The sequence below is a fragment of the Oncorhynchus masou genome, chromosome 15 (assembly GCF_036934945.1).
Source record: "Oncorhynchus masou masou isolate Uvic2021 chromosome 15, UVic_Omas_1.1, whole genome shotgun sequence".
Lineage (NCBI taxonomy): Eukaryota > Metazoa > Chordata > Actinopteri > Salmoniformes > Salmonidae > Oncorhynchus > Oncorhynchus masou.
In genome coordinates this window covers 21377994-21403961 of record NC_088226.1, presented here as the reverse complement: position 1 = coordinate 21403961, position 25968 = coordinate 21377994, and the positions used below count along the sequence as shown (strand labels likewise).

Below are 25968 nucleotides of genomic sequence, written 5' to 3'. Positions count from 1 at the left end.
CCAATACCTACAAAAACCCCAAGACAAAAACACACCACATAATTAACCCATGTCACACCCTGGCCTGTCCAAAATAATAAAGAACACCAAATACTAAGACCAGGGCGTGACAACAGAAAGGCCCAATGCAAACATCCAACACTCCCTCCTTATCAAGATGTTTTCAGACCCTTCTACCACTCTTCCCGAAAATATCAATTTATTTACTTTATTACTTTGTCATTACTTACATTGTATCCTATAGAAGACAAAAGTGACTCCAAACTCGATTCTTTGTCATTTTCCCCCCATTTATTCAGTGATATGTATTTGCAATAAATGTCATCATTATAGGTCCGTGTCATTTACAAACATTGACAGATTATACACTGTGGTTGATTTTCGTTGCTAAATAAAGGCTACTATTTTTCTATAGAAAATTATGAGACACAGAAAAAACATTAAAATATTAACCATATAGTAGCCAAAAGATCATATATAACATTACAATACACTAACAGTATTTAACTGTCAGATCAGTGATGTGGTGCTGCTAACCATTGCCTGGATTGCATCAGAAACATAGGTCTACATAAGAACATAATTTCAACAAGAAAAAGAACAATGTATTCACGGAGGCCCAGTTCTCAAGGAATGTCAGCAGTGTATTGAGGAGGCAGGGGATTCTGTTGAAACCCTGTACCCATACCGTCTCCCACAGTACCATTTGGGTAGTTCCCAGTCTGTAATGAAAACAACACAGGGACATCACAAATTGCACCACCTCCTCTATATAGTGCACTACTTTTGACCAGAGCCGGCACCCTATCCCCTATACTGCACTGGTCAAAAACATAGTGCAGTGTAGGGAATAGGATGCCATTTGAGATGATAGACATACTACACAGCAAATTGGCCAGTGTTTCAATGTAACATTTGTAGTGTTGACAATCACTCTGTAAGAGTGATATTAACACTCGGTGGTGTAAAATAACCCCCAGTGTTGGAGTTAATAACCAGAGTTATTGTTTTACACTGTGGAACTGTGGAGAGTAAAATTGTTCAATCAAAATCACACCCATCATTATTATATTTCCAAGCATGCTCTACTGCAGGATGTTTTTTTAGGATTAATTTTCATTGATTGATTAATCGTATGCTACACAAAGATAAATAACATAACTGTTTCTGAACTAATCCAATCAGTTAGTTAGATTTATTGGACCATTACTGAAATGGTTGTTCTGGTTTAATTTATTTAGGTAGTGTTTAAAAAAATCAGGTTTCCTAATCCTGACAGTCATTCTGAATGTAGGTTGAGGGTGAATAAAAAATATAATTGTTGGATATCCTAACTTTGGCTGGATTCCAATAGGAATTACACATAATCAGTATAATGCGACGTGCAGGCCTGATGTGGCCTTTAAACCAGGAGTTTCCTAACACCATTGCATCAGGGTAAATCTATGCCACTTACTATGCCAATAATTAATAGTGATGGGAAATCAAGGATTTCTGAAGGCTTCGGAGTTTTCGCCAAACTGTGCAGAAAACCCGTTCTTTACTCGGAGATTCATTATCGGTTCACAATGCACATTAGTGACATCTGCTGCTCAACAATAAATAGCAGCGTTTGATTAACAGATGTTTTTCCCCCCACTATTTTCAGCAAAACTCTGTGGCGCAGCAGTAAATGGTTGGCTTTAGTTGCTTACAAATCAGTTGGAAACCAGATTCGCATCATGCTTCCATTTTGCCTTCAAGTTGACAATTTAAAAAAACTGAATCTATGGCATTATTTAGGATGCTTAATTAAGAAAGAAGCCTATACTACTGTATACTAAATAAACACATTTTTTTTTTTGCAAAAAGTGTGTTTTCACGTAAAATAAAATAAAAAGTGTGCCTTTACCAGAATTCGACCTTATGCCCTCATGTCCCTGAAAGCTCTATAGTCCCCTACTCTACCTGCTAAGCTACCAGTCAGACGAAACTACAAGTACAACATCTGAACTATATTTGCAAGTACAATGTCCAGCGATGCTCACTCAAATCGGCAATGACAAATTTCAGGTCTGCTGCATAGAACTTATGTGCAACTTCTGGCGCATGTTTACTGTGAACACTGAGGCTGTACCTGTTTAAGTTACAGTTCTAGCAGTGGTCAAGTAGGCTAGTGTGGCTACTTGATCATAATGTAGGCCTACCAGAGTGGCCTAACATAAAAAAACATTGGACAAAATGCATCCCATAACATTTTACCATGGAAATAGCTGTTCTATCATTCAGCCTATAGTAGCAGCCAATGTGTGGTGTTCAGTGTAGGTCTACAGTCCATAAGACTTTTGAAAAAAAACATGCAGAGCTTTGACATGAACCTGTTTATCCATTTGTCATTCAGACAAGGAGGTGACTGAACATTTTGTTGTTGTTTGATGCAAGAAACCACTTTACAAAATACAATTATTTTTTTCCCCATACCATTATTACAGAGAATCAGACAAAATATTATACTCCCTGCCTATTGTCTCCTTAACTTATTCAAGACTGTCTCTAAATACAACATTGCCCCTTTAAGACTCACTTTTCAAAGATGGCTTGAAATGCACATGTTTTGTTCTCGTCTAGGAAGCATTCACTTCCCCATTGCTGACTCCAGTACAAAGTATCTATAACTGGGCTAATAATTCACTAACTAGCAAAGGATATGAACAAATGTGCACACGTGGCTACATGTAGCTCTCGCTTTGATGTCAAAACAGATGCAGCTACAGTCCAGTTCAAAGTGAATGGCACAGATCCATATATGGCAATGGTTTATTTGGTATAGCCCTATTGCAGCTCTGGTTGGTTATGTCACACTGGTGTAGAGTACAGGCCTGAGTCGTGCCTGTCAATAGATTACCACAGTATGAGTCATAAAACCTAGAGGTCAAACAGGGAAATGGTTCCAATTGTTTTTACACCATTCATTTTTCACATAGGGGATTTTAGAAACACTTCAAATAAGGTCTGTTTTTCGTGTAGACTTACCATGGCGTGACATTTTGATAACTGTGTAAATCTCTCAAAGCCAAGGTGACTTTTATACATATATTCGGCTCTAATTAGTCAGATTCGGAAATGCTAAAAACCATCAAAGTAGACATCATGCAAAACTACAAATCCCTGCAAGGTCCTGCACATCATCTCTAGCTGACACCTTTGCTAACAGGTATTGTGTCAATTTAAAACTTGCACAAGACAGTTCACAGAATTGTCCAATATTTTAAAGAAATGTTGCCAAGCTATTAATTACTACATTTAGCTAACATTAGATAGTTAATCCAGTCTACATGAAACACAACCCTTATTTGAAGTGTATCTAAAATCCCCTATGGGAAAAATGAATGGTGGTAAAACAATTGGAACAATTTCCTTGTTTTATAGGTATTATGACACCTCCACTGTGGGGCTCTATGCAATAGAATCCTACTCTGATACATTCTGCCTACAACAAAATCTCTTGCATAGTTAGTTTTGCATACTGCCTAGTTTGTTTTGTTTCGGTATGTTGCACTGAAAGTGGCTAATATTGCGTTGATTCGATCACAATTTCTACAGTAAAGGGAAACGTTGATAGTGTTAACTAACGGAGAAAACTCTAGAAAGTTCAATCAACTGAAAGGTGCATACCACTTACTGTACTGGAGTGTGAGTACCACTATATTCTCTTAACTAACCTCGAATTTCTAATAAAATGATTCCCTACAAACCTCATTACTCCCATCCCCCCACCCCAAAAATACCACCCATTCCTGTCCAACAACCTCTCACTTTCTACATCATACATTTCACAAAATAATAATAATATCATCTGGGGCAGCAGGGTAGCCTAGTGGTTAGAGCGTTGGACTAGTAACCGAAAGGTTGTGAGTTCAAACCCCCGAGCTGACAAGGTACAAATCTGTCGTTCTGCCCTTGAACAGGCAGTTAACCCACTGTTCCCAGGCCGTCATTGAAAATAAGAATTTGTTCTTAACTGCCTTGTTAAATAAAGGTAAAAAATTAAAATACAGCCATTACACATTCCAGTACCATGTTTCCCTATCAATTTCAAAGAGGAATTCAATCCTGAATGCCTCCCTTCTGTTCCCATTATATGACACAATCTCCCATACATATTTCCTTACTATAAAAATGTCTGCCCTTACTACTTTCATCCCACTGTCTGCAAGCAATCGAACCCAATGTTTTAATTTCCCTTCTACCCAACTGCACCTGTATATCCACACAATTATTTAACATTGCTTTTTCTGATAATAATAATAATAATATAATTTCTATCAACTCTGGGCACACCTTTTATTTGGGGAGTTTCTCCCATTCTTTTATGCAGATCCTCTCAAGCTCTGTCAAGTTGAATTGGTAGTGTCGCTGCACAGCTATTTTCAGGTCTCTCCAGAGATATTCGATTGGGTTCAAGTACTACGCTCTGTTCATCTTTCCCTTGTTCCCGACTAGTCTCCCAGTCCCTGAAGTTGAAAAACATCCCTACAGCATGATGCTGCCACCACCATGCTTCACCGTAGGGATGATGCCAGGTTTTGTCCAGATGTGATGCTTGGCATTCAGGCCAAAGAGTTCAATCTTGGTTCATCAGACCAGAGAATCTTGTTTCTCATGGTCGGAGTCCTTTAGGTGCCTTTTGGCAAACTCCAAGCGGGCTGTCATGTGTCTTTTACTGAGGAGTGACTTCCGTCTAGCCATAAAGGCCTGGTTGATGGCGTGCTGCAGAGATGGAGAGATGGTTGTCCTTCTGGAAAGTTCTCTGATCTCCACAGAGGAACTCTGGAGCTCTGTCAGAGTGACCATCGGGTTCTTGGTTACCTCCGCGACCAAGGCCCTTCTCCCCCGATTACTCAGTTTGGCCAGGCGGCCAGCTCTAGGAAGAGCCTTGGTGATTCCAAACTTCTTCCATTTAAGAATGATGGACACTGTATTCTTGGGGACCTTCAATGCTGCAGGAATATTTTGGCTTTAACGTAGCAATGTGGAAAAAGGAAAGGAGTTTGAATACTTTCCGTGTGCGTGTGCGCGTGTGTGTGTGTGTGTGTGTGTGTTGGGGACCTTCTATGCTGCAGGAATGTCACTGTCACTAACAAATACATTTTACTCAAAGGAAAGGGCCCCCTGGAAAATATGAAAATTAAGCATAACACCATATAGTGCTAAAACAACACCCCAAAATAATTGACTGTAACATTACAGGTGTTAATTTCTTGATCTGAGAAAGTGTAACAGCTTCAGCAATAATGAAATTGAGTCCAGTTTACTCTAAATCAAGTTTTATGTTTTACACTGTACGCATTGCATATTTCTCTATGGTAAAGCTATGCAAACACCACAATCAATTTCCTTTCAACACTTTAAGAGTTAAATGGGGAACACTGCAACATAGTTCAATCTGTCAAAAAAAATATTTTAACACTAGTACGGTGGGACTCATGTTTTATGAAAATAGTGTATATTTGACACGTTCAGACTTTCAAAGTTAAATGTATACCATTGATTTTGCTGTGTACAATAAAGCTACATTATACATGCTGCAGTATCTACAATTTAAACTGATTACTGGGTTTAGCCTACAGGTTGAGTCAAAATTGTAGTACATAATATTTAATCATTGCAGAATCTCTTTCGTGGCATCCCAAATGACACCCGATTCACTACATAGGCCCTGGTCAAAAGGAGTGCACTATATCAGGAATAGAGTGCCACTTGGGACACACAGTGGATGTTTTAAATGACTCAAGAAACTCAGTTACTAGGACACCGGTGAGATCTTATTTTTATATTTAAAAAATATATAAATATTCATGTCGAGCCACCTATTTCACATGGCAACCCTGAAATTCAACCGGCCAAGATGTCATACCTCGTAGTTGTTCTGAGGAGGGTAAGGTGCGTTGCTTTGAGTCATTCTGCCATGAGGTACCGGTATTTGATACCCAATGGAGGACACCTGCTAAAAGACAGACATGTCCATTTCAAGTCTTTGCTTAAACAAAAATACAGTGTATTCATGTAAACATGATAGTAACAGTTTCATTCAGCTTGATTGTTCTCCTCCTGCTATTTGAGATGCCATGGACACTCAGTGCTCTTACAGTTGCCAGAACATACTTGACTTAGTTTAATATTTATGTTTTACAGTATAGTAAGACTTACATGTTTATGTAGATCTGTTTCAATTACTTATTCTGTGAGATTTTGTTCCGAAAGTCTCTCAACTTTACCCTGTATAAAAGTGATACTCTCCCACTCACTGTCCATGTTCGCTTCCTCATTGAAGAGCTCTACTCGACTGGTTCTTGATTTTCTCCACATGACCAAAGTGTTTCTTTGCACATGGACGAGTGTGCGTTCTTTTGTTTATCTCCGGTAAAGACAATAACGATTCTCCGTCTTAAATTTGATTGTTTATTTGCGTAATAGGATACCTAAGGTTTGATTATAAATGTTGTTTGACTTGTTTGAAAAAGTTTATTAGTAACATTTGCGATTCATTATGTATGCATCTTGACAGAGGGTAACTGAGTGGATTTTTGACTGAAGCATGCCAGCTAAACTGAGTTTTTATGGATATAAAGACAGACATTATCGAACAAAAGGATCATTTGTGATGTAACTGGGACATTTTGGAGTGCCAATAGAAGAAGATCATCAAAGATAAGGAATTTTTTATATCGCTATTTCTGAGTTTCGTGTCGCACCTCCCTGGATGAAAATTACTTGTTATGCATTTGTATGATGGGGCGCCGTCCTCAGATATTCACATGGTTTGCTTTCGCCGTAAAGCCTTTTTGAAATCTGACACGGTGGCTGGATTAACAGCAAGTTTAGCTTTAATTTGATGTATTGCACTTCTGATGTCATGAAAGTTTAATATTTATAGTAATTTCATTTGAATTTGGCACGCTGCCATTTCACCGGATGTTGTCGAGGGGTTCCGCTACCGGAACGTCTAGCCGTAACAGGTGCTGTCTTCCCACATGTTCTAGTAAAGGGATTCTAAATCCTAACTCCCCTTTATACAGGATAAGGTTTATAGGGTTCACAGCGAATGCCCCTTAGCCCTTTCTGGCTTTGGGTGGCCATCACTCCACATGGTGTAGTCTACTGAGCTCGTTTCGGAGAACTTAGGGAACACCCTCTCAGAGCTTCAGGTATAGCCATTACAGCACACCATACTACACAGAGCAGGAACAGGACATACCTGTCTCATAGCTGTCCTATTGGCAGTGGATTAAGAAGTCTGGCTCTCAGTTACTGAGGAGTGGCTCTGAGCCTTTCGCAACACTGCCTGACGCTCTACGTCACACTTTCGACGGCGCTCTTATGCACGGTAGCCCCACAGGCTGGAATGGCTAGTGACCCCAAAGTGAGACTTTTGGAATGAAATTCCACTTGTGAAATACGTACTTAACTCATAATATCAGAGAACTTGGGTAATGTAAATAACCTTGAGATTTACAACATTTTGTAAAAAAAATAAAAAATGGACAGAAATCTAAGTCTATAGACTCACCTCAGGGGTGGAACGGCAACACAGGCAGACAGCTCTGCAGGCGAATGACGAGACACAGATGGACACTATGAACTCCAGCAAGGAGAAAACAGCCAAAACACCTGATATTCCCTGAGACCTGATCTATAGACAGAGAAGAACAGGAAACAGCAGTGAACTCAGCTACACCGCCATTTTGGAGCAATTATGAGCACTTTGTGAACTTTCAGTTTCAATGTGGACTAAAATGACCTGTAAACTTTACTGCAGTTATCTACCTTACTATTGCTTTCATGTTGCTAATGTCACATGTAGGCATAATTTAAATTAGCCTAATAAAAAATATTCAACAGTACAATATAAATTTACAAATATCTCCTGACCAATGAAAGTAAAACAATGAATAAGCATTTGGTATATACCCAGTACTGTTGACATAAATGGTATGTACTGTTACAGTAGTACAACATGATCCCAGCACTGTCTAAAGAATGGAGGATGATGCCAGTCAGAGCAGTAACCGAGGCGACAACATTCATTCCCAGGGAGCCATTCACCTAAGGGACAGAGCAGAAAGAGGACAGGGACATGGCTGGTTGTGGAAGGAAATTTCTGAAGAATTAAACGCAATACCGAATTCAGTATGTTGTTATTCCTTATCATTGTTATTACGATTCTTTAAGCGGGCAATCCACAGTTAATGCCAGTGGCACTGCTTGTGTTTTGGGAGGAAAACAAACAGATGAACGAAAACATGAGGGTCTATCGTACAGTAGATTCTATGTCTTCAAATGGAGTGGAACTTTATAAATCAAAAGCCTCAACTTTATTGGGGAAAAAATATTGATACTGACCAGACAATTGTTCAGTTTGTTGTCAGCAGCAACAGTTAGAGAGCCTGCAACTACATACTGAGGTGGAACAAGAAAGAGATTATTCAAGGCGGTATCCTAAATGGCTCCCTATTCCCTACATTGTGCACCATATGAATACTGTATCCCTATTTCCTACATAGTGCATTATATAGGGAATAATGTGCCATTTGGGACACACTTTTTCTACAATATGACCAAAGTTCAAATTCAAGTTTAATTACTCCCACATAGAAGTCAATACAAAATTAAATGCATGAGGGAATACATGGCATAGGCCTAGCCAAATTCATATATGTTGATAAAGGTCATTGGTTAAGACAATTTGTTAGTTAAAGACAAGTCATTATTTATAAAGCATTACTTCAAATGAAATGTATTTTTAAAGTGACACGATTTAACTATGAGGACGTTTTGTTTTGCATCCAGGCAGACAGGAAATGTAAGGGAGGATTGTTAGAAAGAGCAGCTCAAGCAGCTCACTCACAATGATCGATCCCCAGACAAATATTCCACTGACTACTCCAATATTATCCAACCATGGTGCCATAGCCATCACAATTCCTGTTAACAGCATCATCAAACCAATCATGATCTGTACGGTCTGTGAGAGAAAAACAAAGCGCAAAGCAGGAAATAGATTTTTTCTGTTCTTCCATTACATTCAACCAAAATTGTCATTTGAATTTGAAAATTCTTACCCCAAGCGCTTTTGGATGCCCTGCCCGGAAACTTTCCAGCACTGAGGAGACCGTCTGTCCCAGACAGTGAGGGGTAGAAGCGACCCCCGCGACCCCCATCCCGCTCCCATAGGGGTAGACATGGGTGATGACCACTGCCCCGTTAGTGGTGGTTGTTTGAGAGCTGGACATCTTCACAGAGGAGGGAAGGATGTTTGTGTAAGATGGGATATGACTGGTTGTTGTGTGTCATGCTTTATACTTTACCTGGGACTTCCTGATAAGAAATGACATGTGACTGTTGTGAATAGCAAGTGTGTAAGCCAGTCATGAAACTTTGAACTCTCTCCATTGAATATAGGCGTGTGTGTGTGTGTGTGTGTGTGTGTGTGTGTGTGTGTGTGTGTGTGTGTGTGTGTGTGTGTGTGTGTGTGTACATGTACTTGCGTGCGTGTGTGTCATAATGACATGCGGCACTTTGGGGTGAGAGAAGACTAGAAACAGATAAGATGTTACACTGTTGGATTACTTCATGGAGCAAAAATGTTTTTATTTTAATAACGGAGCATTTTCTAAATTCAAACGCATCCCCTGCAACTGGACAGAGACATTTTGAGACTCCTGTTTCCACCAATTGAGGACGAAGACGGCAGCGCTAAGGTTGGTCGAACGTGCTCTGTGCTATACCAAATAGTACCTATTCTGCAACTCCCAATATTGGATAGCAAAATTCTTTGGTTAAATCACATTATCTCTAGTAACAATGCATAGCTACCAAGTTCTCTGCCTTTTACTACACCCGAGACACATTGAACTGTATGTTACTTTTACCATATACCATTCTTGTTGAATACCCAGTTTTCCTTTTTAGTTAGCATCATATATTGTACACGCCCTTGTATTTTAGATTTTGACAAATAGACATTATTTGGATATATCTGCATGTCTAACATCTGTTTGATGCTACAGAGCCCTGTACAGTTTATATCAATATTGTGGCAGGTGGCAGGGAGGGGTGAGGGGAGTGGTAATGTAGGCTAACCCCATTCCATACAAATGTGTACAACAATTTTATAAAAAATGTCAGTCTCTCGATGTGCAAAACTGATAGAGACATACCCCAAGCGACTTACAGCTGTAATCGCAGCAAAAGGTGGCGCTATAAAGTATTAACTTAAGGGGGCTGAATAATTTTGCACGCCCAATTTTTCAGTTTTTGATTTGTTAAAAAAGTTTGAAATATCCAATAAATGTTGTTCCACTTCATGATTGTGTCCCACTTGTTGTTGATTCTTCACAAAAAAATACAGTTTTATATCTTTATGTTTGAAGCCTGAAATGTGGCAAAAGGTCGCAAAGTTCAAGGGGGCCGAATACTTTCGCAAGGCACTGTATGTATTGCTTCAGTGATACAAAATAATTTATTTATAAATTTAAAAAAACAAGAGAAAAATCAAGATAGTGTGTTGAATTGTTACTGATTCAAGAATACAGGAATTACTGAAGTAGTAATAGTAGTCGAAGCTCAAAATCAAATCCAATCAAATCAAATGTTATTTGTCACATACACATGGTTAGCAGATGTTAATGCGAGTGTAGCGAAACGCTTGTGCTTCTAGTTCCGACAATGCAGTAATAACCAACGAGTAATCTAACCGAATAATTTCACAACAGCTACCTTATACACACAAGTGTAAATGGATGAAGAATATGTACATAAAGATATATGAATGAGTGATGGTACAGAATGGCATAGGCAAGATGCAGTAGATGGTATCGAGTACAGTATATACATATGAGATGAGTAATGTAGGGTATGTAAACATTGTTCAGTGGCATTGTTTAAAGTGGCTAGTGATACATTTTTTACATGTATGGCAGCAGCCACTCAATGTTAGTGGTGGCTGTTTAACAGTCTGATGGCCTTGAGATAGAAGCTGTTTTTCAGTCTCTTGGTCCCAGCTTTGATGCACCTGTACTGACCTTGCCTTCTGGATGATAGCGGGGTGAACAGGCAGTGGCTAGGGTGGTTGTTCTCCTTGATGATCTTTATGGCCTTCCTGTGACATCGGGTGGTGTAGGTGTCCTGGAGGGCAGGTAGTTTGCCCCCGGTGATGCGTTGTGCAGAACTCACTACCCTCTGGAGAGCCTTACGGTTGTGTGCGGAGCAGTTGCCGTACCAGGCGGGGATTCAGCCCGACAGGATGCTCTCTATTGTGCATCAGTAAAAGTTTGTGAGTGCTTTTGGTGACAAGCCGAATTTCTTCAGCCTTCTGAGGTTGAAGAGGTGCTGCTGCGCCTCCTTCACCACGCTGTCTGTGTGGGTGAACCAATTCAGTTTGTCCGTGATGTGTACGCCGAGGAACTTAAAACTTTATCCTCTCAACTACTGTCCCATCGATGTGGATAGGGGGGTATTCCCTCTGCTGGTTCCTGAAGTCCACGATCATCTCCTTTGTTTTGTTGACGTTGAGTGTGAGGTTATTTTCCTGACACCACACTCCGAGGGCCCTCACCTCCTCCCTGTAGGCCATCTTGTCGTTGTTGTTAATTAAGCCTACCACTGTAGTGTCGTCTGCAAACTTGATGATTGAGTTGGAGGCGTGCATGGCCACGCACTCGTGGGTGAACAGGGAGTACAGGAGAGGGCTCAGAACGCACCCTTGTGGATCCCCAGTGTTGAGGATCAGCGGGGTGGAAATGTTGTTACGTACCCTCACCACCTGGGGGCAGCCCGTCAGGAAGTCCAGTACCCAGTTGCACAGCGCGGGGTCAAGACCCAGAGTTTGTAGGGTACTATGGTGTTAAATGCTGAGCTGTAGTCGATGAACAGCATTCTCACATAGGTATTCCTCTTGTCCAGATGGGTTAGGGCAGTGTGATTGCGATTGCGTCGTCTGTGGACCTATTGGGGCGGTAAGCAAATTGGAGTGGGTCTAGGGCGTCAGGTAGGGTGGAGGTGATATGGTCCTTGACTAGTCTCTCAAAGCACTTTATGATGACGGAAGTGAGTGCTACGGGGCTGTAGTCGTTTAGCTCAGTTATCTTAACAGGAACAATGGTGGCCCTCTTGAATCATGTGGGAACAGCAGACTGGGATAAGGATTGATTGAATATGTCCGTAAACACACCAGCCAGCTGGTCTGCGCATGCTCTGAGGACGCGGCTGAAAGAGACAAGGGGTTGACAAGGGCTCAATAGTACAGTAAACGGACACAATGCAAGTAATAGGCCTACAGTGGACAGTTGTTGCCAAACATTTGGGGTCGTAAACCCATCTCAAAGCATTTGGAGCTTTTTCTTGTGACCAGTCATAAACCCAGAACGAAACGTAAAGTAAACTGTAGCCCACCAGTGCAACCCAAACAACCATTTGGGAAACTTTGGACTAGCACATAGTGCATGCCACTATCCACACACAAGCATAATAAGGAGGGACATTTAGTTGCTATCTGTGCTGATTGGACACACCAGAGAGAGTTAGATTTAATTATGAAAGCTGATTGGACCAACCGCCACACACCAGGAGAGGTGAAGAGGTTTCTGGAGAGTTTGTGGTTTGTGGTGATATCTCTGATCTCCATGGTTACGTTGATGAGTCTACCTACCACTGGAGGGATTCGACAGAAACCCAGAGAGAAGACACACACACAAACTCAGAGATAAAGAAAGAGAGAAATCAGTGGTAACCCTTTAATAATAGTTATTTCCTTCTCTTTCTTTTGACACACAGATTCATCTCAGATGGGAGGTTTATATTTTATTGTTTTCACCTGTCAAGCTGGAAGGCAGCCATTGTAGCGTCTGCTTCCAACTCACACTCTCAAACACATAGATCCTCTAAACGCAGCTCACTCTCCAGATCCCAATCACCTGAATCCTTATCATCTGTTCACACACCCGTATGTCATTATCACACACTATTTAGTTCAGTTCTTTGCACCCCATCATTGTGAGGTATTGTTTGTTTTGGGACACACTTATATTCGAACTGCTGCGTTTCCTGTAATCGTCTATGATCGTTTTTGACTGCCTTACTAACGACGCCTTTTGCCTATTCCCTGCCTGTATCCCTGCCGGATTTCCTGTTATCAACCTATTGCCTGATCTCCCGGACTATGTTACTAGCCTTTTCTCTGCCTGTACTGTTGACCTTTTGGACCCCCAGTGCATGACCTTCTGCCTGCCCCTGGACCCAGCTACCTGCCTCCTCCTGTGGTCCTTTACAATTAAACACCTGCTGTGCCCTGCGCTTGAAACCAGCACTCTGTCTCCCATCGTGTTCATTACAGCAATCTCTACGTTGTGTCTCTCAAAGTGGAAAGAATTAGAACAGGTTGAAGTCTGTCTCTGCATCTCCCTCCTGCCTGCATAGAACAAACACAGGACAATGTGATTTTGCCCCCCCCCCCCTTCCAAAATAAGATTACTGTGACTGACACAATAAAGTTGTATTGTTGTATAGTATCATATCGCATTGAAAATCATATCATACCATAGTGTATTGTATATCATATTGTATTGTATATGATAATGTTATTTTATGAACTGCAATGTGCCTTTACTATTGTCCAGGTCGCCCTTAAATGCTGATAAGACAGTTGATGGTTTTCACCAAATCTAAGATGAAACTCTTAAAGCCAATTTATTCTTGATCCAAAATGTAGTTGGAGGCACCGTATGGAGGGCATGAAGCAATTGTGGAGCCTCCGCAGACATGCAGAGGCCAAATTGAGCTCCGTACGGCATCTCCATGCCCACATTTTCTAACAATGCGGAGGGCTACATATAGCTCCGCATTAACATGATTGGTTGATGGTAGGTGGGGGTGGGAGGTCCAGTATAAACACAAACACACTTCCTTGACAACTGCCTTGACAACAGCTCAACGAAGCGCTAGAAGTACAAATGCCTTCACTTCTGCAGAGGCCGTATCGCAGTAAATGCTGTATGGTCACTGCAGATGTCGGATTGACCATGCATAGCCTGTTAGACTCTTCCATGTATAGTCACTATACAGGCACAAGCAAATAGAAAGGGTATCAACTTACAAGTACTTGTTTCTTGTGAGATGAGTGTCTCACATTTAAACCCCACACAGAGGGTCTTGTGAAAAAGCTCGAGCTCAAGTTTGGGGTTTCATTTTCAAAATAAGTCATGTTCTGAAGTGAGAAAGAGGCTTGTTTCCGCCACGTTCTTGCCTGTGATCGACTATGGTGATACCGTATACATGTTTGCCCCTGTGGCGTCATTACGTATGCTGGACACTGCGGAGGTTTGTTGACGAACTTCAAATCCCTGAAATGTTGAACTTTTTTTTGTCATTTCTCAGACACTCTTGTCCAGAGCGACTTGCAGTAAGTAGTGAATGCATACCTTTTCATACTAGTCTGTCGTGGGAATTGAATCCACAACCCCGGGCGATGCAAGCGCCATCGTCTACCAACAGAGCTATCTCCTTGACGGTGCCTATTGCCTGTGGAGAGCTACAGTAGGTATAAAAACAGTCCAGGACTCTGCCCCCTCTACTTGGAATGAGCTACAGAATGACTTGAAACTACAGGAGCTCGTCTGCTTAAGTGATTTTAAAGCTATGGGGGAAAACTATGACGGGAAATGATTTAGAGGGATGTCAACATTTTGACCCCTAGTTGAAACACTCCTCCTAAAACCAATGTGCCTGTTAAATGTGATGACATGTTTTAAACTGTAGTGCTTTGTGTTTTATGTTGTAAATGTGGAAACTCTGTGTGCTGCTTTTTCGGCCAGGTCTCTCTTGCAAAATAGATTTAATCTCAATGAGACTCACCTGGTCAAATAAAGGTCAAATAAATGTATTGTATCATATATCATATGGATTTTCGTGGATTTTTACCGTATGGCCTGTCCGTAGGTGGGGAATGACATGATCAGCTTGAGCTGGGGGCCCCCACTCTGCACTGAAACACACATAACAGACAACGCACCAACATCACCATAATAATCACACACCAGCATGCAGACCCTCAGAACACACAGACATAACACATATTTTAAAACACAGGAAAGTCACAGGGTCTCCACAATGTTCAAAGGAAAATACACCATAATTACTTGTCATTGACTGCACTGATGGTGTTATTTTGGTAATACTGGAGTATTTCCAGTGGATTTTAAATAAATGCAGCTACCCCAGTTCTCCACAGGGGGTCATCATTGTGTAAAGTACAGAATGTGGCTGAACATCAAAAACTGTCTGGTATCAGTGGTGGTGATTCTAGAATCTCGGGGACTTTAGATAGGAGGAGTAAGAGGAAGATGAGGAGGAGTATATGAAACATGGCTGTGGGCCAGCCCACACACAAGATGATTATTGCGTAAACGTTTATGCTCAACACAATCTCCATATAGTATTCAAAGTGTGTGTGTGTGTGTGTGTGTGTGTGTGTGTGTATATGCGTGGGTGTGTGAGTGGGATTTTTTTATGATCAGTGCAGGATTATATTGACTGACCTCAGAACAAAAGATCAGAGGAGCTGGAGATTTATTTATGACGTTCGATTATCTGGCTTTCAAGTTTCTACTTCCCTCTCATTCATTTGCTGGCATTCTGGTTTGGTATAATCACTTTGTGTATTTTAAAATTTAAGACAGAATCTTTTTCCGTGGATTTAGATTTTTATCCTAACAGTCTATGGTTGAATGGTTAGTGTTTAAGAATTACTTTTGGCTTTTGTTTGTTTCTTCAGATTGTGTGTTTAATTATTATACACCCCGAGAGAAGACACACACACACACACACACACACACTGGGTTATTTTGACCCAGTTGGGTTGGGTTGTGTGAATATGGATTATACAAACATGGGTTTATTTTACCATCAATTGTTTTGTTTTTTACCATTAGTTGGAATGACATAGCAGTTCCATAGGTTATTTTCAGGAGGTGTGGCCTACTAGAGACGTGGGTTTCAGACAATTATTTTTGGCCACCTGTAACAGTAAATGTATCTGAAAGCCATGCCCCTGCTAAGTCACGCCTCTAGTCTTCTGAGCTCACCTACTGAGTCATATCTCGATAACTCAGCATCAATAACTCATCATCCAGCATCAATACCCCAGCAGTTTTTAAAGAAAACAACCCAACTAAGTGACCCAACGCCTTCAACACAGCACTTAGTTCAACCAAACAACTGAGCATTTTTTTTAGAGTGCATGCTACTTCCCTGTTTACATGTGAAAGATATACTAATGGATCCCAACTAAGGCTTCTGAACATTCTCATAACAGACAGGATTTGAGGGCCATCAGAAAATGTTTTACAGCCTCCCAGGGTAATCTCTTCATTCACTGTAATTCCTACTCAAATGTGTATCGTGTGTGTGTGTGTGTGTGTGTGTGTGCGTAAGACGTCTCGCTAGTGCTCCTCATGGAAGTTAGCACTCCTGAAGGAAGTTAGAGGTAGTTTCGCAAGCCAATGCTAACTAGGGTTGAATGGGTCCGCGGACACGAAGCCAGGTTTAGGATTGGTGTTATGGCTAGGCTTAGGGTTGAGCCGGGGTGTGGACATGAAGCTATGGTTAGGGTTATGGTTAGTGGTCTGTATAATTCAGGGACGGCAATGTACATTGAACAAAAATATAAATGCAACATGTAAAGTGTTGGTCCCATGTTTCATGAGCTGAAATAAAAGATCCCAGAAATGTTACATACACAAAAAAAAGCTTATTTAGCTAAAATGTTACGCACAAATTTGTTTACATCCCTGTTAGTGAGCATTTCAAATTTTCCAAGATAATCCATCCATCTAAAAGGTGTCGCATATCAAGAAGCTGATTAAACAGCATGATCATTACACAGCTGCACCTTGTGCTGGGGACAATATAAGGCCATTCAGTTCGGCGTCGTAACCAATTTAATTGGGCAAATGGTGACCCTCAATGGCCACTGGCACGCTGGACAAGTGTCTCTTCACAGATTAATCCCGGTTTCAAATGTATCGGACAAGATGGCATTGTATGGCGTTGTGTGGGTGAGCAGTTTGCTGATGTTATCATGGTGAACAGAGTGCCCTATGGTGGTGGTGGGGTTATGGTATGGGCAGGCATACGCTATGGACAACAGAAACAACAGCATTTTATTGATGGCAATTTGAATGCACAGACATACCGTGACGAGATCCTGTGGCCCATTGTCGTGCCATTCATCCGCCACCGTCACCTCATGTTTCAGCATGATAATGCACTGCCCCATGTCGAAGTATATGTACACAATTCCTGGAAGTTGAAAATGTCACAGTTCTTCCATGGCCTGCATTCTCACCATTGAGCATGTTTGGGGATGCTTTGGATCGACATGTACGACAGCGTGTTCCAGTTCCAGCCCAATATCCAGCAACTTTTTTGATCCAAGCCCCTACCTTTTTTTAACAGACGTATATCTGTACTCCCAGTCAAGTGAAATCCATAGATTAGGGCCAAATGTATTTATTTAAAGGGACTGATTTCCTTATATGAACTGTAACTCGGTAAAATCTTTGAAATTGTTGCACGTTGCGTTTATGTTACATTTATGTTACTTCATGTCCAGTTCATGTTTGATTGATGCAGTTGATCTCAACTCTGCTTAGTAACACAGTCATCTTGTTTGTGGATTTAGGGCTTCCTTTTGGGATTGAAAGATAAAAGAGTACCACCACCATTTTAAAGCTCATTCATTTAACCCACCTGACTTGGAACAGCTACAGTAGTTTGTTTAAAGACAACTGTACTGCAGACAATCATGTTCGATTTACAATATTTGTGACTTAGTTTACGCAAAAAAAGCAGTCTAAACTAAAGGGCTACTTCAGGATTTTGGTATTGAGGCCTTTATGTACTTTCCCAGAGTCAGGTGAACTCCTGGATACCATTTATAAGTCTCTGTGTCCAAATGAACGAAGTTAGAGGTAATTTTATGAGCTAATACTAACTAGCTTGCTAGTATCCTAGCAGATACCCATAGACTTCCAGTCATTGCGCTAACGCTAGCCTCACCCAGCACAGCACAGCCCTAACCCTAGCTTCCTGTCCACACCCCAGCTCAGCATTAAACCCTAGCCATAACCCGAACCCTAACCTCCGCTTCACCATGTCCACACCCCGGCTCAACCCTAACCTTAGTCTTAATCCTAATCTTAGCTACATGTTCACACCCCTGCACAACCCTTTCACCTGCGCTGAGGATGCGTTGTGTGGCCACCTGTTGAGTCACCTCGGCAACACTAAGGGTGATTCCGGTCATACAGCTCCCAGCGAGAGATCCCAAGGTGGTACCTCAGCCAGGCGGGTTGGGTCTACGCACTTCATGTCCAATTAGCTCGGTCAAAGCCATCCTCCTCGCTGTCACTCTGCCTATCAGGAAAGAGCAGGGGAAGATGGATGGGAAAACTGGCCAATTAAGCAATGAGTATCACAAATGTATGAGAAAAGTAATATGTCATGACAAGATGTTTGGAGGACGGAGAGACAGAAAAGGGCCAAGACGAGGTGGAGAGCAGGGGACAGACATGCCAATACCAGACAGACGGAATTAGAGAGACGTCCCATGCCCTGCCTCGCCATGCTGAGAGACAGTGAAAACTTCAATTCACATTACCTCCAAATATAATGTGCTTCATAATGTTAGAATCTCTGAAGAAGGCAGTTGTTGAGTCAAGAGTCATGACAGATTAACAGGCATAAAGGAAACCAGGGGAAATATAACAGAGACATAGCCAGGCAAGCAGGTGGACAGACAGACAGAAAAGACAGTCAGGCAGCCAGCTATCAAGACAGCCAGCCAGTATTCCTGGTGCTTCAGAAAGAGGCAGACAAGGCCTCCCGGGTGGCACAGTGGTCGAAGGCACTGCATCGCAGTGCTAGCTGTGCCACCAGAGATTCTGGGTTCGGGCCCAGGCTCTGTCGCAGCCGTCCGTGACCGGGAGGCCCATGGGGCGACACACAATTGGCTCCGCGTCATTAGGGAGGGTTTGGCTGGCAGGGATATCCTTGTCTCACCGCGCACTAGTGACTCCTGTGGCGGGCCGGGCGCAGTGCTCGCTGACCAGGTCGCCAGGTGCACGGTGTTTCCTCCAACACATTGGTGTGGCTGGCTCCCAAGTCCATGCGGGAGTTGCAGTGATGAGACAAGACTGTAAAGACTACCAATTGGATACCATGAAATTGGGGAGAAAAAAGGGGTAAAAAAAAGAGACAGACAAGTATGCAGCAGACCAGCCAGACAGAAACAGCCAGACAGAAACAGCCAGACAGAAACAGCCAGACAGTATTCTTGGTGCCTCAGAAAGAGACAGACAGTGACCTGGCGCTATCCAGTCACAGTGATTCCTGGTGCTCCAAAAACACCTCTAATAATCTCTTCTCTCCATCAAAGCACCGCTAAAGATAATCAATGTTTTATTCAAGGCCCACCGCTCCAACATTCACAGTATGAAGCAGCAGCTGGCTAATGCATTACTAACTTTGTTTTTTCACAATGTGCCAAGAAGTTGTAAGACTCTCTCTTCCGCTCTCTCTGGCTCCTCAAAATGACATTTGTAGTATATTTTCATTTTGTCCATTTTTCCCTTTCTCTCCCTGACAGACTGCTGATATTGATCCTGTTATCTGTGTGGTCACGCTAGTTCTGTCACGCCCTGACCTTAGCTATCTTTGTTTTCTTTATTACTTTGGTTAGGTCAGGGTGTGATGAGGGTGGTATGTGTGTTTTTGGCTTGTCTAGGATTTTGTGTATATCTATGGGGTTTTGGTTTGTCTAGGTAAATGTAGGTCTATGGTGGCCTGAATTGGTTCCCAATCAGAGACAGCTGTTTATCGTTGTCTCTGATTGGGGATCCTATTTAGGTTGCCATTTCCATTTTGGTTTTGCGGGTTATTGTCTATGTGTAGTTGCATGTCAGCACTCGTGTTTACAGCGTCACGGTCATTTTGTTAGTTTGTTCAGTGTTCTTCATGGAAATAAAGAAGAATGTATTCAACTCACGCTGCGCCTTGGTCTCCTCGTTATGACTGACGTGACAAGTTCAAACATAACAGAGGAAGGAGCCATGTTAGAGTGCCCTGGATGGATGCTACAGTGAGGAAGGGACATTCATACACTTTACCCCTTTTTTTAGAACAGCAGACACTTGCAATAGAAATACATATTTTAATATGCAATTGGATTGAATTGTAGATGATTTATTACACATGACACACACGCGCGCGCGCACACACACTCTCACCCACTGGCTCTCATTCTCTATTGACTGGCTCCCATTCTCTATTTGCAGCCTCATTAGTCTACAGCCCCCAGCCCTCCGTCTACTTAGTGTGCATGCCAAGTGGCAGCCTATTCCCTATTTAGTGCACTCCTTTTGACCACCAGGGCCCTCCCTCCAGACACAGACACGCGCACATAGTGTAGTGGTACGTCTCTTCTGACTTTACGAAGCACCCATGAGCACAGACCAGATCAAATATTTGTACTCCCCCTCTCCTCTCAGCTTCATCCATCTCTCCTCAATTTCCACACTACCCCTTTCCTTTTACCCTCCCTCCAGCACTCTTACCTGCTGATAAATGCATTCTTTATCTACATCTATCCCTTTAATTCCTTCCCTCCGTCCCTGATTATGTCCTGGTGGATCCAATTTATTCCCTAGTATGCTGTACAAAGTCATTGATAGTGAAACAACATAGCTATGAAAGAAATGACATGAATAATGCATATTATGGTACTTATAGGCTGCTCCCTATAGATGTTCATAGATTATTTTTAACCTGAGGCATTTTGCACGGAAAGTGTTGAAACAAAAGAGCCAGCATAAATGTGTTTATTGGTGTATGTGTACTTGTAAAATGCACTTATAATGATGATATGTTAAAATAATGTTGTCTGTATTCTCTGTGTGTGTCTCTCTCTCTCTCTCACTCTCTCTCTCTGACACACATGCAAAAATGTGCACGCATACACACACGCACTCACTCACATGCACATGCACATGCACACACACACACGCACACACGCACACACACACACACACACACACACAGAGAGAGAGAAAGACAGACACACAGACCAAAGCTTCAAAGCCCGTCCTGTTTCCCTCAGAGCAGTTAAAGCTTAATGTAGGTTGCTTGGAAACGATCCAGAATTCTCACCATAATTGGAGAGTCTGTTACTTCAAACCAACCAGAAGATTAATCTGTAAGGTGTAGATTTGGACTAGAAAGAAAGGCATGGTACAATAACAACGTTGACCTGATCTACTAATGTGTTGTACCTCAGAGACTAGGCAGACTTACTTATACAGTGCTGAGACAGAGAGAGGAAGAGAGAGACAGGAGAGAGAGGGAGAGTGTTTCATGTTACAGATGGTGGGTGAAGTGATGGCGGGGCCAGCAGAGAGATGAGGGTAGAGCTCTTTGATGGCAGTCACTGTGGGTTGCGCTGGTGGTTCAGTCACTCACTGGCTACCAATGAATATTTAATTGAGAGAGAGAGAGAGAGAGAGAGAGAGAGAGAGAGAGAGAGAGAGAGAGAGAGAGAGAGAGATGGAAGGAGGGAGAGAAGAGATGGAATAGATGGAGAGAGGGGAAATATCATGCATGGGAAATGAACAGCAGCAAGAGGGGACATTTGGAATACCAAGACATAGTGCTGGAAACTTGTTAATTTGCATTGATATGACGGATCCAGAGATTCCACACACATAGCCACACAGTTAAATAATCCTTGTGTAATCCTGCATAACGGCATTCCAAAAGGACTGTCATCCTTATCCCACCCTCATAATTCCTTTTTTCTTTAACTCCCTGACTCTTTTTCTCTACAAATCCATCCCTCTCTCTGTTCCAAGGCAACAGATTGTGGGATAGTGCTCATCCTCCCTGTCTCCCACTGGGACAATCTGTCACTGGCTATAGAGAAAGAGAGAGAGTGTGTGTGTCAGTGTGTCAGACTGTGTGTGTGTTGGTGGTGAGAGAGAGAGAGAGCATGGAGGAAGTAGAGGGTAAATAGGAGGGGGAGGCCCCAACATGAAAAAAAACTAGTTTATAATATAATACTACAGTACTTACAGTATAATTATATACAGTTGAAGTCGGAAGTTTACATGCACCATAGCCAAATACATTTAAATTCAGTTATTTACAATTCCTGAATTTTAATCCTAGTAAAAATTCCCTGTCAGTTAGGATCACCACTTCATTTTAAGAAAGTGAAATGTCAGAATAATAGTAGAGAGTGATTTATTTCAGTTTATATTTCTTTCATCACATCCCCAGTGGGTCAGAAGTTAACATACAGTCAATTAGTATTTGGTTGCATTGCCTTCAAATTGTTTAACTTGGGTCAAACATTTCAGGTAGCCCCCCACTGTCACACCCTGACCATAGTTTGCTTTGTATGTCTCTATGTTTTGTTTGGTCAGGGTGTGATCTGAGTGGGCATTCTATGTTGTGTGTCTAGTTTGTCTGTTTCTGTGTTTGGCCTGATATGGTTCTCAATCAGAGGCAGGTGTTAGTCATTGTCTCTGATTGGGAACCATATTTAGGTAGCCTGTTTGGTGTTGAGTTTAGTGGGTGATTGTTCCTGTCTCTGTGTTTTGGTTTTTCACAGTTATTGGGTTTGTTAGTCTATTCATGTATAGTTTCTTTATTAAAGAAACATGAATAATAACCACGCTGCGTTTTGGTCCGCCTCTCCTTCAACTCGAGAAAACCGTTACACCCACAAGCTTCCCACAATAAGTTGGGTGAATTTTGGCCCTGACAGAGCTGGTGTAACTGAGTCAGGTTTGTAGACCTCCTTGCTCGCACACACTTTTTCAGTTCTGCCCACAAATTCTCTATAAGATTGAGGTCAGGGCCTTGTGATGGCTACTCCAATACCTTGATTTTTTTTGTCCTTAAGCCATTTTGCCACAACTTTGGAAGTATGCTTGGGGTCATTGTCCATTTGGCAGACCCATTTGCGACCAAGCTTTAACTGATGTCTTGAGATATTGCTTCAATACATCCGCATAACTTTTCTTCCTTATGTTGCCATCTATTTTGTGAAGTGCACCAGTCCCTCCTGCAGCAAAGCATCCCCACAACATGATGCTGCCACCCCTGTGCTTCAGGGTTGGGATGGTATTTTTCGGCTTGCAAGCAACCCCCTTTTTCCTCCAAATATAACGATGGCCATTATGGCCAAACAGTTCTATTTTTGTTTCATCAGACCACAGGAAATTTCTCCAAAAAGTACAATCTTTGTCCCCATGTGCAGTTGCAAACTGTAGTCTTTCTTATGGCGGTTTTGGAGCAGTGGCATCTTCCTTGCTGAGCGGCCTCTCAGTTTGTCGATATAGGACTCGTTTTACTGTGGATATAGATACTTTTGTACCTGTTTCCTCCAGCATCTTCACAAGGTCCTTTGCTGTTGTTTTGGGATTGATTTGCACTTTTTGCACCAAAGTATGTTCATCTCTAGGAGACAGAACGCGTCTCCTTCCTGAGCGGTATGACGGCTGCGTAGTCTCATGGTGTTTATACTTGAGTACTGTTGTTTGTACAGATGAACTTGGTACCTTCAGCCGTTTGGAAATTGCTCCCATGGATGAACCAGACTTGTGGAGGTCTACAATTTTTTTTCTGAAGTCTTGGCTGATTTCATTTGATTGTCAATTTAGTGTATGAAAACTTCTGTGACCCACTGGAATTGTGATACAGTCAATAATCTGCAAACAATTGTTGGAAAAATTACTTGTCATGCACACAGATGTCCTAACCGACTTGACCAAACTATAGTTTGTTAACAATAAATTTGTGAGGCCTCCCGGGTGGCGCAGTGGTGAAGGGCGCTGTACTGCAGCGCCAGCTGTGCCATCAGAGACTCTGGGTTCACGCTCTGTCGTAACCAGCAGAGAGACAAGATAGTAGCTATTACAACAATTGGATACCATGAAATTGGGGAGAAAAAGGGGTAAAAATTAAATAAATAAATACATTTGTTGAGTGGTTTAAAAATGAGTTTTAATGACTCCAACCTTGTATACTTCCAACTTCAACTGTATACTGAACAAAAATATAAACGCAACATGCAACAACTTCAAATATGTTACTGAGTTACAGTTAATGTAAGGAGATAAATCCATTAGGCCCTAATCTATGGATTTCACATGACTGTGAGACCAGGCCCAGCCAATCAAAATATTGTTTTTTCCACACAAAAAGGTTTTATTACAGACATAAATACTCCTCAGCACCCCCCACACCCCCCTTCAGACGATCCCGCAGGTGAAGAAGCCGGATGTAGAGGTCCTGGACTGGCGTGGTTACACGTGGTCTTCAGTTGTGAGGCCAGTTGGACGTACTGCCAAAATCTCTAAAACAACGTTGAAGGCAGCTTATGGTAGAGAAACTAACATTACATTCTCTGGCAACAGCTCTGGTGGACATTCCTGTAGTCAGCATGCCAATTGTAAAACTTAAGACATCTGTGGCATTGTGTTGTGTGACAAAACTGCACATTTTAAAGTTGCCTTTATTGTCCCCAGCACAAGGTGCACCTGTGTAATGATCATGCTGTTTTAATCAGCTTCTTGATATACCACACCTGTCAGGTGGATGGATTATCTTGGCAAATGATAAATGTTTACTAATAGGGATGTAAACAAATTTGTTCACAAAAGTGCATATGGAACATTTCTGGAATCTTTTATTTCAGCTCTTTGAAACATGGGGCCAACATTTTATATTTTGCAGTTATATTTTTGTTCAGTGTAGTAAACTGTATACTTTAGAATACTATATACAAAATGTAGTATCCCTCAATCATGTGTAGTACTTACTATAGTATCCTAGAGAATACTATAGTAAATATAACAATATTATCTACAGTAATGTCCACAAAAACACTAGAGTGAATATTGTAATATTTATGCCATAGTATACTATGGTATTTTTTTCATGTGGGGGGATAGAGATGGAGAGAGGCAAGGGAGCAAATTAGAGGAAGCGGAGAGGACCTGAACAGAAAAGAGAGAAGGAAGAGCAATATTATTTTGCTCCAGCTGAATAAACGGAGAGAGAAATGAGACGAAGGCAGACAGAGCAACAAATAAAAAGGAATATATGAGGGAAATGGATGACTCGGGGAGAGACTAGAGGGTTCAGGGAATTTGGGATGATTTAGAAGAGGAAAAGAGAGCTAAGATTTAAAACCACTCTTACTGCTTGCACTCAATAACAGTGTGAGGCGGAGTATTGAGCAGTATATCATTGATTCTCTAGTCTAGGGGAGAGGACGCTCTTAGGTTCACACACCCCCAGGGAGATAGGAGGCTCTTAGGTTCACTCACCCCCAGGGAGATAGGACCCTCTTTGGTTCACTCACCCCCAGGGAGTCATTTAGCAGATGCTTTTATCCAGAGGGACTTACAGGAGCAATTAGGTTAAGTGCCTTGCTATATAGATGCATTTACTTCAGAGCTTGTCCTATAGATAAGAAGGACCACCAAGGGCCTAGCAGTAAACTGACCTCTCTAATATGAAACTACTACAGTTCATCAAAGGGCAGATTACTCTGTTGGTTGTTGCATTTTAAGGGGGGTGGAGGGTTGCCCCTTTGTTGTAGTGTTAGCATGGTGGCTAATTAAAAGGGAGCTCTGCAGGGTTTTTGCCTTTCCTAGACTTCCTGCTGCCTCCCCTTTCCCTAGTTCACAATAGCGCATAACCAAACGTTTTGCAACGGAAAAACAAAAAGTGTTTCTTACTGGACAATTTCAGTTAGGTCCCTCCCCATTTCGTCCCATTTGCTTTATAGTGAGGCATACTAGAGGCATACTGTATATATAAATCCCCGGTCCACATACTGTCATTCACTTTCAACAAACACCCAAAATC

General features: G+C 41.8%; 1 protein-coding gene across 3 annotated transcripts; it reads right to left on the bottom strand.

Moving 5' to 3' along the window:
- Positions 1-269: 269 nt before the first annotated feature.
- LOC135555873 (membrane-spanning 4-domains subfamily A member 4A-like) lies at positions 270-9325 on the bottom strand. 3 transcript variants are annotated; one of them, XM_064988656.1, is made up of 7 exons: positions 9102-9325; positions 8888-9004; positions 8383-8439; positions 7951-8085; positions 7550-7672; positions 5897-5983; positions 270-722 (listed from the first exon to the last, which is right to left on the bottom strand). In XM_064988656.1, the coding sequence occupies exons 1-7, from the start codon at positions 9270-9272 to the stop codon at positions 627-629; spliced, it is 786 nt and encodes a 261-aa protein (XP_064844728.1). In that variant the 5' UTR covers positions 9273-9325; the 3' UTR covers positions 270-626. The 3 variants fall into 3 exon arrangements, with proteins under 3 accessions (XP_064844728.1, XP_064844731.1, XP_064844729.1); XM_064988659.1 differs by having other exon boundaries at positions 5897-5986; positions 9102-9315; XM_064988657.1 differs by lacking the exon at positions 8888-9004 and having other exon boundaries at positions 5897-5986.
- Between the last annotated feature and the right edge of the window lie 16643 nt (positions 9326-25968).